Source organism: Heloderma suspectum, chromosome 3, assembly GCF_057233095.1.
Source record: "Heloderma suspectum isolate Gila_16-S chromosome 3, 16-S_ref, whole genome shotgun sequence".
In the NCBI taxonomy this organism is placed as follows: domain Eukaryota; kingdom Metazoa; phylum Chordata; class Lepidosauria; order Squamata; family Helodermatidae; genus Heloderma; species Heloderma suspectum.
Genome location: NC_139460.1, coordinates 330279843 through 330295439, shown reverse-complemented (window position 1 = coordinate 330295439; position 15597 = coordinate 330279843). Strand labels below are relative to the sequence as shown.

Sequence of the window (15597 nt, the reverse complement as noted above, 5' to 3'; positions counted from 1 at the left end):
ATTTGCCTAATAATAATGCTGTAGATGTTCAAATCAATAGTCTGCATGCATAGTGTGGTGGCTGGCATGGCAGTGGGACGGAACAGTTGGCTGAGTTGGTTGGCCCCTTGGCTTCCGGATTTTGGCTGGCTTGGGGGCATTGTTCATCCTAGTTCTACCAGTGTTGTTTATAGAAATACTGTTATGCCTTTGCATTCCTTGTCTCATGCGCTGTTTAACCAATCTGTTTTATGTCTTGGCTAGTAAAAGTGCCGCCCTCTACGCTCTAATAGCTCAACAAGCTATTAAGAGGGTTGCTATAAGAGTCCTGTGTTGTGCTTCGCAAACCAGAATGTCTATTTGTGTAATGAAATGCTATAATTGTAATGAAATTATGCATTTAAGGGGGGAATGTAGCAGCCATATCGGGGGTCAGACTAAGTAGCCTCATGCAGTCTCATGCTTCATGTTCTTGCTGAGCTCTTTCTCCCTTGAATATATTGTTGTAAGCTGACGAGACACAGGAATTCCTTGTCTTGTCAAAGGTCATACAGTTGTGTATCTTGTTCTCTGCTTATCACGGCTACCCTATAACCCAGTTCTGGTATTGCAGACAGCGGTGCTGGAGAGGGGATGTTGGGGACTGCGCCCCGCACGGGGGGCAGAGGGGGAGCCGTTTCCTGTGTGTCGCAGTATCTGCGGAGGCCGGTGCTGGTGTGGATCGGGGCTGCTGGCTCTGTGGAAGCGACTCCAGCCTTAAGCCCGCGCGTTGAACCAAGGATCCCCTTTCCTTCACTCCGCGGTCGCTCTGACTCTGGGGTCTGCAACACCGGGCAGAGCGAGGCCGGCGAGGCCCCGGGAGGCCCCGGCCAGAGGCTCTCCGCCGCCAGCGCCGCCCCCCCGAAGGGCTCCCGCGCGAAGCTGGGCCGCCGGGCCTCGCCGCCAGCGCCGCCCTCCTGGCGCCCGACGCGCTGAGCGCCCGCGGGCTACTCGCGGGCGGGCGGGCGGCCGGCTGCGCGGCTTGTGCGCGGCTGGAAGCGTCGCGGCCGGCGGGACGACGCCCGCCGCACCCACCCATTGCCTCGCGCGGCGGCGCTCGGGGCCGGGAGGGGCGCAGGCGGGCCCCGGGCCGGGCGCGGCCCCCCGCTGCGCCGGGCGGGGCTGCGCCGCCGCCAGGGCCGCCGCCCGCCCGGGCGCCCCGCCGCCCAGCAGCCGGGCACTCGGCGCGCGCCCGGAGGCCCCGCCCGCGCTTGTGACGGCGGAGGCCGCGGCTCCCGGGCGCGCGCGCGCGCCGCCGTCCCCTGCCAGCGCCGGCCGAGGGAGGGCGCGGCGCGGCGCGGCGCGGGCGGCGGCGGCATGGAGGCGAAGTCGTCCTCGGCCTCCGGCAGGCCCGTGAAAAGCATCCTGAAGAACCGCTCGGGCAGCGGCGGCGGCGGCGGCCTGGCGGCGGAGGCCTCGGCCGCCCTCGCGCAGCCGGCGGCGGCGGCCTCGCGGGCCCAGCCCGGCGCCGAGGGCCCGGCGGACGAGCGGTGCGTCTGGCGCGGGCGCGCGCGGCCCGGCCCGGCCGGCAGCGCCTCCCGCGCCGCTCCGCGCGGGCCTGGCGGGCCCGGCCCGCGGGGGCCGGCCGGCCGCGCTCGCCGAGAGGCCTGGGGCGCGGGGCGCGGCCTGGCGGGCGGCGGGGCGCCTTCGCGGGCGGCCTGCGAAGCCGCCGCGGCCGGCCGGAGCCCCTGGCGGCGCGGAGCCGCCCCGGGCGGCCGGCCGGCGAGGGCAGGCGCCTCCCCGCCTGGCCCGCCGCGCCGCGGCCTCGAGCCCGGCGGCAGCCGGCGACGAGGGGCGGCTCCGCAGCGCCTCGGGCGCTGCGCACAGGCCGCGCTGCGCGCCTGCTCGGAGGCGCCGGGGTGCGCCGGGGTGCCGGGCGCAGCGGGGCGGGCGGCCGAGCAGGGGTCGGCCCTGGATCCCGCCCGTCCAGGGGCAGCTGTCGCAGCATGGGAAGGGCCACGGGAGGAAAAGCAGCCCGGTCTTCGGGAGAGAAGAGCGAATGCGGCTCATCTGTTTCTTTCTCCCTGCTCCTTTCAGCAAGAAGTCTCAGAAGTGGGACGAAATGAACATCCTGGCTACATACCACCCAGCAGGCAAAGACTATGGTCTAATGAAGATAGATGAACCAAGTACGCCCTACCACGGGTAAGACTGCTAAACCAAACAAGGGTGATTAAGAGCACAGTCCTGTTGGGATAGGTCACTGTCTCCGAACTCAGAGGCAACCGCTTATCCAATGCAGGGCTGGAGAAGCGCGGAGGGGATCGTCCTGTCCACGCTCCAGCCGCCCTGCATTCGTGGCTTGACAGCTGATACTGGCTGCCTAACCTCGGGAAGGTGGAGTGGGGAGCGGGGCAGACACCGGCCGATGCATAGGACTTGTCGGAACAGCACTTCCACCCGCCCCGCTCCGGCACACCCCCTGGAACGTGCGTTTTTGCTGCTCCTCTTCGGAGCATGGGGCCATTGCGCACTACCTGCGAGGTAGTGCAGGAGGGGGTGGAGGCCGGTTCTCAGGGAACCGACCTATCCTATGTCTGTGTAGCTCCTGCCTAGCGGCCATAGGATTGTGCCCTAAATGTTGGATAAGATACTTTGCTTCCTAGAGCAAAAGGATTGCATGGCAGGCTTTGTTTTCTTAGAATTCCATTTGTTTTGGTCAGGAACAGCTTGATCTCTGTGGGTTAAACATAAGATATTTTAAACGAAGGGTCACTTTGATTAATTAGCAGACGCTTGTGTGCATGATCTGATTTTTGAGGACTATGTAAGTTCTGATTATTACTAATTGTAACGTGGAAAAATATCTTCCAAAATGTCTATTAAAATGGTGTAGAAACATTTTTTTTTCTTTCACTAGGTGAAGACTTTTCTCTTTGAAAAGCCAGGGAAGGCCTTGTTATAGACTTTTATTTTGGGCTAAACAAGGGTTGATTGTCCTTAGAATCATTCTGCTGCAGACACCTGCTGGTTTACTGTGGTGGTTTTGTTTTAAAATTACTCTAGCTCTTATTGTGGATTTCACTGTTTTTTTTGGTGTTATTTGGGGTTGTTTGGGTACACTGCCTTTGGTACCTACAATATAGGAAGGCAGTTGATAAATTTACATGTATGAAATTGCTTGATATAAGGAGGGCTGGCATTTGGAGGTATTTTTCATTTGACATAGAAATAGCCCCCCCCGCCCCCATGTTGTCAGAAGCAAATGCTCTTGATAGTTTTTTTTTTTGGTATTTGCAGTATGGTAGGAGAAGATGAAGATGCAGGCAGTGACACAGAAACAAGTGAAGCTCCTGCTGCAGATGTGTTGGCTAAAAAGTGAGTACTCCTGGGAGCAGGGTGGATTGAACATAAGAACTCAAGAAGAGCTGTGCAAGCTAAGTCAGAACAACGGTCTGTCTAGTCCAGCACCCTGTTCCCACAGGATGGCCCAGTGGGAAGCCCACAAGGAAGACATGAAGACAAGAACGCTCTCCCACTGTCTCTCACTCCTGCAACAGCTAGTATTCAGTGACGTTCAATGCCTCTGAACCTGACAGGACCATAGAGATTCTTCTTTGTTTTTACCACCCGGAATGATTTGATGTCATTTACAAATTCGACCACCTCACAGCTAACTCCTAATTCCAGATTAGTTATGAACAATTTTAAAAGTGTCAGTCCCAGTACAGATCCTTGGAGGACTGCTGCTCTTTTATTCCTTCATTGTGAGGGTTGTCCATTTGTTTCTACTCTCTGCTTCTTGTGCTTTACCAATCCATAAGAGGGTCTGTCCTGTTATCTCAGCCTTTGGTGACTTCATCCAAAGCATTTTGAAAGACAGGAATTTGCAGAAGCCATGTTGAATCTTCTTAATCAAGACTTGTTCTTCTATATCTTTGATAATTCTATCTTTTATAACGCTTTCCAACACTTTCCCTGGAACAGACATTAAGCTAAATCAGCCTGCAATTTCCTGGATCCCTTTTTAAAAATAGTGTGACATTGGCTGCTTTCCAGTCCTGAAGCTGATCTTAGGGACAAAGCATTGTTTCTGCTTTACTTTTCCTGTGCATCTGCAAGATACTAAGCAAGATTACTTTCTTGAAGGTTAGGCTGCAAGGCTGTGCATGCCAATTTGGAAGGGGGTTCCACTGAACAAGGTGGGACTTAAGAGTTTGATGACATGTGTTTACATAGAAGTGAGTGTACAGAACATCCTGACACAAGGGCTGGTAATTGCAGGGCAAATGTGTTTTTCCATGAGATGGAAGGTAAAGGTCCATGCTATTTGGTTGCTAGGGTCATCAATATTGCTATTCCTTATTTGAGAACTGAACAGATCTCAGAGCTCAGATAGATGGAGGCCATAAAATAGTATTTTATGGATGATCTTGGTGATGTGGGATGATGGCATCCCTGAATCCGTAGGAAGACCATAATAATAAATATTGGGTGAAATCCAGTGGTGTCCATTCGCCAAAGGAATGGACACTATTGGTGCCCAGATATCCCCTACCCCATGTGCCCCCAGAGGAGACCCTCCAGAGCAGAGGAGATAGGAGTCCTATTGTGTGAGCAGAAGTCTGCTTATGTGATGCCTATAGTATACAGTCTATTGTCATTTACAGAGCTTAACCTCAGAAGTCAGATTCCTCCCATTTTTTTCATCGATTGAAGATACTACGCTAATTTTTGGGGTCTTATGGCAGCAAATGAGGCACCTACCCAAGCATTTGTAGCGAAGACACAATGTACGTGACACTTACTAAGGAAGTTCATGCATGAGTTCTAAAAGCATTTCTAAGTCTCTAATGAAACCCTAAGCATTTCATTCATACGTCCCTGCAGCTTTGGGTGTCCTGGCTTAAAAGTAGATGTGATGGGTGGGACTTGAGAGAAGCAAGCTGCGTCCAGCAGCCCTGATGGAGCATGATGTGATGGATGGTCCGGTAGATACAGTTTACTTGGACTTCCAAAAGGCTTTTGACAAAGTCCCTCACCAAAGACTCCTGAGCAAATTTTGCAGTCATGGCATAAGAGGACAGGTCCTCTTATTGTTCAGTAACTGGTTAAAGAACAGAAAGGAGAAAGTAGGAATAAATGGTAAATTCTCCCAATAGAGGGAAGTAAATAGTGCTGTCCCACAGGGATCCGTATTGGGACCAGTGCTTTTCACCTTATTCATAAATGATCTGGAATTAGGAGTGAGCAGTGAAGTGGCAAAGTTTGCCGATGGCACAAAATGATTTAGGCTGGTTAAAACAAAACGGGATTGCGAGGAGCTCCAAAAGGAGACTGGGAGAATGGGCATCAAAATGGCAAATGTGGTTTAAGCAAGTGTAAAGTGGTGCACGTTGGGGCAAAAAATCCCAGCTTCAAGTACAAGCTGATGGGATCTGAGCTAGCAGTGACTGACCAAGAAAGAGATCTTGGGGTTGTGGTGGACAGGTCGATGGAAATGTCAACCCAGCGTGCGGCTGCTGTGAAAAAGGCAAATTCCACGTTAGACATAATTAAGAAAGGAATTGAGAATAAAACTGTCAAGATTTTACTCCCCTTATACAAATCTACACTATGACTACACTTAAAATACTGTGTACAGTTCTGGTCGCTGCAGTTGAAAAAGGACATTGTAGATTGGAAAAACTGCAGAAAAGGGCAACTAAACTGATCAAGGGGTTGGAACAACTCCCCTGTGTGGGAAGGTGACAACAGCTGGGATTGTTTAGCTTAGAAAAAAGGCGAGTAAGGTGGGACGTGATAGAAGTGTACAAAATTACGCATGGTGAGGAGAATGGATAGAGAGACATTTTTCTCCCTTTCTCATAATACTAGAACCCGAGGCCATCCCATGAAGTTGATTGGTGGGAGATTCAGGACAGATAAAAGGAAGACTTCGCACAGTGCATAGTCAAACTATGGAATTTGCTACCACAAAATGTAGTGATGGCCACCAATTTGGATGGCTTTAAAAGGGGATTGGACAAATTCATGTAGGATAAAGCTATCAGCGGCTACTAATGATGGCTGTGTGCTGCCTCCAGTATCAGCGGCAGTCTGTCTCTGTACACCAGTTGCTGTGAACACGGGCAGGAGGGTGGTGTTGCAGTCATGTCCAGCTTGGGGGTTTCCTATGGGCAGCTAGTTAACCACTGTGTGAATGGAATGCTGGATTAAATGGACCCTTGGTCTGATCCAGCATGGCTCTTCATGTGTTCTTATGATGGTAGCTTCTCTCCCCAAATCTCCCATCTGAGGTGGTCAGTTACAGCCTTCTGCTCCTGGTCCACTCCTCCAGCTGGTGGAAAAGATGGTGACACAGAGTGGACATGGTCTACCCTGCAGGCTGTTACCTGGCTTGCTCTGCCTTTGCTTCAGGCACTACCACACACTCACACAGTGATGGCGCAGCACGTCCATGCTGTTCTCTTGTGTTCTTTGGATTGCATCAGTCTTTGTCTTGCCTTTTTTAGAAGGGGGCGGTGGTGTCAGGAGTGCCTCTGAGTTGTTTTAGTTCTTTACCTGGTTTGCACTTCATTCTTCTTCGTTAACACTTAGTTTTGCCTTAGCCAATTTCACTGTGTCTCATTCATCTCATATGTCCTTCTAAGCAAAACAGGCTAACTTAACTAAGCCAAGTTATAGGCCCCAGGCTGAACACCAGAACCTTAAAAAAGACACTAATTTGGATATAAGGTTCTAAAGGTCTATTTTATCCACCTAGCTTGAGGGTAAAAGTGAACAGTGTTGAAAACAATGCTGCTTTTAGTTCCAGTGGAAGATGCTTAATCACTTTGCTAAGCGCAAAGTTCTGCCTTATTTGCAGGTGATATTGGGCAGTAGCTGCTACATGGTCATTGCTGTCCAGAAAGAACGTCTTGCAGCATGAACAAGACACCTGCTTCCTGCAAGAATGTGGGTAGAAGTTGGTCTTGGTACCTAGCGAGAGCTTCCCACCATTTTTTTCTGGTGTGTGTTGAGGGAAGTAGTCTTACCTCTTCTTGTGATATATCTGTATAGGTTAGCAGCTGCAGCAGATGGCAAGGGGCCAAAGATCCTAGCTCATCAGGAAGAGAGCAGTGATGAAGAAGATGACGAGACAGAGCTATCTGCTGAAGAACTTGGTATGTCTGACTTTGCTAGTCTTACAACAGCTGGGGTGAAACAGCAAGTGAGTTAGGATTGTGGAGCGCTTGAAGAGTTGAAAGGGCTAAGTAGCTCTCATTCTTCTTACTCCCCCAAACCTTGTGGTTATTCCCATTCTAGAGATGGGAAAGTGAGGCAGAGCTTAATAATTTGCCTGATTCCATCCAGTAAAGCTTAAAGATGAGTTTTTAAGTTCAGAGAACAGGCTTGAATTTGGACCCTGAGCACATAATTTGGACCCTGTCCCTGAGTTTGTAAAAGAAAGATGTTGGAATTCGAAGATACTAAAATTGCAAGAAATGGCTAGGACTGGGAACTAGTATAGTTATTTGTTGCATTGAGAGGGATAAAAAGTAAAGTTTCAGTGTTGGGACTCCACCCCATGGCACGAATAAAGATGCTTCTCCCCCCCCCCAATGTAATTGAAATGACAGTTATGATTTGTGATAAGACTATAGTTTTCTCCTTAATAAACACCCCCAATATTTCAGCAAAGTTCCTAATTCAGATTCTTGCTGCCACTTGGCTTTATTAAAGCCAGCAGTTCTTTTGGCTAGCTAATGTTGTGAATTAGAGGAAGCAAGCCGCAGTGACTTGTAAACTGGCTTTTCTTGTTACAGTTTCACAGCAGGTGCTGTGAGCAAGTTCGGAAACAGTGGTCAATCTTTGGTGTGTGACTTTGAGAGCAGTGCTCTTGCCTCCTTCTGTGATTACCTGCTCTGGTTCTCAGTGTTTGTTCCATGCCTATCTGAGCTGAGGCTGGCTGTCCATGGTGACTAGTGACCCCAACTGGAGTGGAACATGTTTTAGGGGTGTTTTCTGATACCGTTAAGCTTCTTATCTCTACGCCTATACCTTTAAAAATTATTATTATTAATCTTGTGATTTAAACAAGACACACCGTGAAAAAGAAAGAAAAGAAAAAAAGACAAGGAATTACATGCATAGAAATATCAATACACCATTAAATACAATATTCTAACCCCCCCCAAGATTATGCGCAAGCTTCAAGAACAGCAGACCAAATACCTGTATATTTATCCATTTGCAAGTGGCGCCTGTATACCATCCATTCAAATGTTGATAGCGTTGTTAGGTCCTCAATCCATTGCATTATAGGAGGTGAACATTTATCCTTCCGATGTTGTAATATCAGTCTTTTGGCTGCCAAAGGGCTCGAAAAATCCATTTGCGCTGACCATACGTTAACCTTCAAGAAACTGGTAAATAGTTTAGGAGGACATGTACATCATTCAATATTAAAGAGTGTTCCAACACAAAGTTTATCCATATTATGACTTCCTCCCAAAAGGAGGTGACTATTGGGCATTGCCAAAACATATGGATAAGAGACGCATTAGGTCTGTTACATCTGCAACAGTTATTCGAATTAGACGAACCCTTATTAAAAATACGTTGTGGAGTCCAGTAAACCTGAAACAAGCTTTTTTTGCTGAATAAGGCGTAGCTTAAGATCCATAGATACTTCAGGTACAGGCGCTAAAACCACAATCCATTGAAAAGGGAAAATGGGGCACTTCAATTCTGTGTTCTATTCCTGTCTTACACCCTGAGTATCATACCAGGTGGCCCAAAAGTAGGTATATAATTGTTTAGAATGTTGATGGGAGGGGGAGAGAATATGTGAGTAGAAGATATGTGGGTGGAGTCATAATGACAGTTGGGAAGAGTGAGTGGCAGGGAGTGACAGTTAAATCAGTTAAGTGTAGAGAGTGAGGGCAGTGAGGCCCTTAAGTAGGTATACAGTTTCGTTTTTTAGTTATTTTTTTTACTGATACTGTGAATGATGGCAGCGAACTTGAGTCAAGAACAAAGAAAGTGGATTCTAAAGCAGTACTGGAAGACTGAAAATGCCGAGCGGGTGCGCACAGCGTGGCAAGAAGCATCTGACACTCCTCCACCAACACGTCTGACAATTTATCGTCTTAGAGATAAATTTGAAGCAACAGGTGCAGTGGCTAATGCACTGAAATCTGGACGTCCTAGGACGTCTATGACAGAGGAGAATGAGATGAGAGTCGCTCTGACATTTGCGAACAGTCTGAAAAAGTCCACACGACGTGTGTCTTAAGCAGCTATCCATACCTAGAATGTCCTTGCAACGCTTAATACATAAATTGAAATTGAAGCCGTACCGTCCAAGACTGTTACATGGTCTTCTGGAGGATGACCCAGACCGTCGGTTGCAATTCTGTGAGATGATGCGTAACCAAATCTCTAACGAACCAGACCTTCTTGATAAGATCATCTGGTCAGATGAGGCTTCTTTCAAGTTGTCAGGCCACATGAACAGGCATAACTGTGTGTATTGGGCAGATGAAAATCCTCATTTGACTATCACATCTCAACTGAACCAGCCAGGCGTCACAGTGTGAGGTTCGCTGCCCAACAAAGGTGTTGTAGGACCGGTTTTCTTTGATACAACTCTGGATAGTAACAATTACCTAAACATGTTACGCGACGTGGTAGTGCCCCAACTCAGAACCGGGGCTAACTTTGCCGAACTGCTCTTCCAACAAGATGGGGCACCTCCTCATTATGCTTTTGCAGTAAGGGACTATTTTGACAACACCTTCCCACAGCATTGGATCGGACGACGTGGCAGTATTGAATGGCTGCCATGTTCCCCCGACTTAACACCAATGGACTTCTTTTTTTGGGGCGTAGTAAAGAATAAGGTTTTTGAGAGGAATCCCCAGACAGTGGACGAATTAAGAGAGTTCATCTTGGAAGCATTTATGGACATTGATGCGGACCGGAATTTGTGTCGTACTGTGTGTCACAGTGTTCTGGACAGGTTTGAGGAATGTTGCAACGTTGATGGAATACATTTTGAGCACTTACGAGATTAAACAGTGTTAAACAAATGTTAATGTAATAAACGATGTAATAAAATGTAAATAAACTATACTGTATATCTACTTTTGGGCCACTCTGTATTTATTTACTGATAACAAGTATTTATATACATGAATTGTGGGTTGATATGACGCATCAGCTGCTATAAGTGTTTCCAATAATAATGGAGACTCTGAAGCTGTAAAAGCAGCTGGACCAACCCTAGATTCTAACAAGTGTTGCAATTGCAAGTATTGCCATTCAGCCATAGTGGATATGGTAACTCCTTAAGGATTTCTTGCCTCCTTAAGGGAGCAATCCTATCTAGTTAGGCGGCCGCCTCTGAACTTGGAGGCGACTGCCTATCCAAAGCAGGGCAGGAGAAGCATGGAGGGGACAGTTTCTTCCATGCTTCTCCTGCCCTGCTTTTTCAGCTAGTTGGCCGATTGCGGCTGTCTAGCCACGGGAGCACGGAGCGGTGAAGGAGGCTGCTGTACAACACATAGGTTGTGTCGTACAGGCAGCTACGCTCTCCCTGCCCCGGAACACCCCCAGCCCCGCCCCTTTCCGGCCCCTCCGTGCTCCTCTTGCGAGCGTGGAGGCCGGGGCTGTTTCATGCTGCCTGTGAGGCAGCGCGGAAGTGGAGGGTGGTCGGTTTTCCAGGAACTGACCTTGGAGCGCGGACTGAGGTCGGTTCCTGGAAAACAACATATCCTATGGCTGTCTAGGCGCTGTCTAGTGGCCATAGGATTGCTCCCTAAGAGTCCCACCTTCCTTTTTTTACCTTACGCTTTCCAGTAACGTGGGTTTTAGGCCGTAGATGTGGGGTGACTGACACTCTAGGCACAGGGTTTAACCACAACAGTTTGCCAGTAGATTTAAAGCAAATAAAGTACAACTAAAGGTATTTACACAAAAGGCCTTAAAAGAAAATAAAAGTTGTGAAGCACAAGTTCCTTCACCCTAGCTGCGCTTAGGCTTTTATCTAGGCTTCCCCTTACTGCTCTCTCTTCAGGCTCTCGTTTCAGAGATATTCGTGGTGGAGAGCCCCTCCCCCCTTCACAAAACAAAGCATTAAGTTTTTGGGAATATTTTGCCAGGTATAAACAGAGGAATCCCACATATAACATGAACAATCTGAGGTATGATATTCATCTTTAGTGTGTTAAATTTACCCCACAAATTCACCTTTAACGACGCCCATCTATATCTTGTGCAGTCTCATTAATCAACTTACTCAAATTTACTTTAATCAGTTGGTATATATCTCTCATTGGAAGGACAGATACTGAAGCTGAAGCTGAAGTTCAAATATTTTGGCCACCTAATGCGAAGAGAAAACTCCCTGGAAAAGACCCTGATGCTGGGAAAGACTGAAGGCAAAAGGAGAAGGGGACGGCAGAGGATGAGATGGCTAGATAGCATCACCGATGTAATGAATACGAATTTGAGCACACTCCGGGAGAGAGTGGAGGACAGGAAGGCCTGGCGTGCTATGGTCCATGGGGTCACGAAGAGTTGGACACAACGACTGAACAACAACAAAATATATCTCTGGGAATAAATATTACAAAGTAGATAATAAAATCTGGGCACCATCGAAATTGCCTACTAACCAACACACTAGAAGATGTATTATATCCAATTGGCATCAATTCAGACTTTGACCAATTAATTGAATAACCAGAGAGATCACTAAAAGTATTAATCAATTTCATCAAAGCTGGAATAGATGACTGGAGTTTTGAAATAAACAATAAAAGGTCATCAGCAAAAGGAATAATTTTAAATTCTAAACCAGCATGGACAAAACCATGAATACTACTATTCTGTCTAATCGCACATGCCAGGAGTTCCAAACATAAATCAGCTATCAATGGGGACAGTGGGCATCCTTGTCTGGTGCCTCCCCCAAGCAGGAAAAGGGCTGGAAACCAACCATGAGTCCTAACTCTGGCTCTTGGGGTTGAATATAAAATTTTAACCCATTTCAAAAATTCTACCGGAAAACCAAAATTACTCAATGTAGCAAGCATAAATGTTCAGTGGATTTTGTCAAAGGTCTTTTCAGCATCCAAAGAGACAGTGGCTGGCTGGTCAGTTCTTTCTGAATTTAGAGCTAGCAGATCAACAGCTAGTCTCAAATGATCAGCCCCCTGTCTGTTTTTAAGGAATCCCACCTGTTCTGGTTGGACCAGTGTTGTAATAACTTATTGCAGTCTATTGGCTAAAATTGCTGTTAATATTATAATATCAACATTTATTAATGAAAGAGGTCAGTAGTTAGCACAATTAGGAATAACTGTTACATAAGCGTCATTTAATGATGAGGAAAGAAACCCTGATTCAGATATATATTTATAAAGACGATAAAGCTTTGGAGCTAAAAGGCTAGAAAATGTTTAATACCACTCAGTTGGGAATCCATCCATAGGAGGAGATTTTCCAGTATTCATATTTGTAATTGCTTTCATAATTTCTTCCAGTCTTAATGGAGCCATGAGATGTTGCCTTTATAAAGAATCTAAGCATGGCAGATTAACCTGAGCAAAAAAAGCAGTCACATCCTGCTCCGATATCTCACTACCCTTACTATACAAATACTTATAAAACCTTAAAAATTGTGAATTTATATATAGGGGAGAAGTATGAATTGCATTACTCTCATTTTCAATGGTGGAAATGACATTTTGATGCTTTTGATGTTTAAGATGGTGTGCCAAATTTTTATCAAGATTTTCCCAATATGCCTGTTGCAAACAAATTCTGCCTGCTGCAAAAGAATATTATTCAGCTCATATTTAACATTCTGCAAGTCCTGATACAATTCGGCTGTTAGGGAAATGGTGAACTGGGTTATAAAAGATTTCAACTTGTTATTTAAAAACACTTGTTGCATTTTTCTAAGTTTTTTCATATAGGAAGTGTACAATAATGCCCCTTATAAAAGTTTTGCTGGCCTCCCATTCAGTGGCACAAGAACCCTGTGTACCCTCATTGATATTAAAATACTCGGACAATTCAGCAGATATCTGAGATTTAAACATCTCATCATTCAGAAGAGAGGCAGTGAGATGCTAGACTGGGAGGCCTAGGCACATATGAGAATTGTAACTCCAAAAATACTGGGGCATGGTCTGAAACTGTCATTGTATCAATCTTATGAGCGATTATTTGCTGCAGCAAAGAAGTAGAGACCAAAAAATAATCTAGTCAAAAACAGTTATGATGTACAGGTGAAATAAAGGTATTGTAATGACTTGTCCTCATGGGTTCTGTGAAATAGGCTAACATATAAACAAAGTGTCCCATAGAGCAGACAAAAGGTTTATTCAATCCAAATACAAAACAAGCACCTGCTTAACCTCTGTGCCAGAAACAGGCTAACCAAAAACACTTGGTTGGTTAAATACTCTACAGCTGTGCTGGGAAACAGTTGATCTCAAAGAGAGATTATACCAGATCTCCCTTTTATATTAAAACAAGAAATATAGATAAAAGAATAAATTAATAGATAAAACTAATTTATCACAAACTATAAAATAAGACATAATCAGTTACTCAGTGGGGCCAGAGGTCACCAGTACTTGGCTCACTGCTGAGGATGGTCTTTACCACCATCCTTCCTCAAGAGACACATCTTTCAGGTAAAAAGATAGGTCTGCCACGAGATCTAACACTTATGGGACACCTTTCTTCAGCTGGTAATACAAGTGTCTCACAAGGTATTTTATTCTCCTCATTAAGCTCTTCTGCATCACCCATAGTTTCAGATTCCCAACTCTGAAACCTTAAGTGGCACCTATTATGACGATACAGACGGCCTTCTGGAGTCCTCGCTTGATATGCATTGGTTTCAAGCACCTTGAAAACAATGCAGTGATTACTCGAAACCAACATGGTTTTGTCAAGAACAAATCCTGCCAGATGAATCTGATCACATTTTTTGATCAAGTAACCTCCCTTGTGGACTGTGGGAGTGCTGTAGACATCATATACCTTGACTTCAGCAAAGCTTTCGACCAAGTGCCCCATGATCTCCTGATGAGCAAACTAGTTCAAAGTGGGCTAGATGAAACAAAGATCCAGTGGATCCACAGTTGGCTACAGGATCGGACTCCAAGAGTGCTTATCAATGCGCCCTTCTCAAACTGGGGAGAGGTAACGAGTGGGGTACCGAAGGGCTCAGTCCTGGGCCCAGTGCTCTTCAACATTTTTATGAATGACTTGGAGGAGGAGGTGCAGGGAATGCTGATCAAACTTGCAGATGACACAAAATTGGGCGGGATAGCTAATACTTTGGAAGACAGAAACAAAATTCAAAGTGATCTGGATAGACTGGAGTGCTGGGCAGAAAATAACAGAATGAAATTTAATCGGGATAAATGCCAAGTTCTGCACCTAGGAAAAAGTAACCAAAGGCACAGTTACAAGATGGGGGATATGTGGCCCAACAACACTGTAAGCAAGGAGGATCTTGGAATTGTTGTCGATCACAAGCTGAATATGAGCCAACAATGTGATGTGGCTGCAAAAAAGGCAAATGCCATTTTGGGCTGCATTCATAGAAGCATCGCTTCCAAATCCTGGGAAGTACTAGTTCCCCTCTACTCAGCACTGGTTAGGCCTCATCTGGAGTACCGTGTCCAGTTCTGGGCACCACATTTTAAGAAGGATGCAGACAAACTGGGGAGGGTTCAGAGGAGGGCAACGAAGATGATCAGGGGACTGGAAACAAAGCCCTATGAGGAGAGACTGAAAGAACTGGGCATGTTTATCCTTGAGAAGACTGAGAGGAGATAGGATAGCGCCCTTCAAGTACTGGAAGGTTGTCACAGAGAGGAAGGCCAGGATCTCTTCTCGATCATCCCAGAGTGCAGGACATGGAATCATGGGCTCAAGTACCAGGAAGCCAGATTCCAGCTGAACACCAGGAAAAACTTCCTGACTGTCAGAGCAATACAACAATGGAACTAATTACCTAGGGAGGTGGTGGGCTCTCCCACATTGGAGGCATTCAAGACGAGGCTGGACAGCCACCTGTCAAGGATGCTTTGACTTGGATTCCTGCATTGAGCAGGGGGTTGGACTCAATGGCCTCGTAGGCCCCTTCCTGTTTCCCGCCTCCCAGCTGAGCAGAGCAGAGCAAGCTGCTCCAGCTGGTCCAGGGACTACAGAAGCAGGCAAGCTCCCAGAGAGTGAGCGAACGAGCGAGCGAACAGGGGGAGCAAACAGGAGTTGGCCAGGGGAGGTCAAGGGGGAGGCCCCTAACATTTTTTAAAATTATTATTTTTTTTAACTAACTTTTTTCCATTTATTTGTCTTGTAACACACACTTCCGCACCAGTGGGACTCTGCTTTTAACCTCTACTGAGTAGAGGAGCAGGCACAGGCTAGTCTAGAACAATCACAAAGCTAGACACAAAAAGGGAAAAGAGGCTATGGAAGGACAAGACTCTCCAGTGGTGGTGACCTGCAAGGTGTGTGCAAAGTTTGTTTTCTTGCCTGAGAACAACATGGCCTACACCTGCAACAAGTGCAAGTTGATCACGCTGCTGGAGGAAAAAGTAAGCGGACTGGAGCGGCGACTGT

The 15597-nt window shown here is 46.9% G+C and overlaps 1 protein-coding gene across 6 annotated transcripts in view; it reads left to right on the top strand.

Moving 5' to 3' along the window:
• The first annotated feature begins 1291 nt into the window (after nt 1-1291).
• PPP1R2 (protein phosphatase 1 regulatory inhibitor subunit 2) overlaps nt 1292-15597 on the top strand; it is a 62189-nt gene continuing 47883 nt past the window's right edge. For 4 of the 6 annotated variants that reach the window (XM_084847899.1, XM_084847896.1, XM_084847893.1 and 1 more), the window contains exons 1-4: nt 1292-1508; nt 2056-2163; nt 3259-3336; nt 7021-7124. In XM_084847899.1, coding sequence (XP_084704025.1) covers nt 1336-1508; nt 2056-2163; nt 3259-3336; nt 7021-7124 — 463 coding nt within the window. In that variant the 5' untranslated portion in view covers nt 1292-1335. Of the gene's footprint in view, nt 1509-2055; nt 2164-3258; nt 3337-7020; nt 7125-8960; nt 10089-11285; nt 14048-15597 lie in introns of those variants that run through there. The other 2 variants (XM_084847894.1, XM_084847895.1) reach the window with 2 other exon arrangements.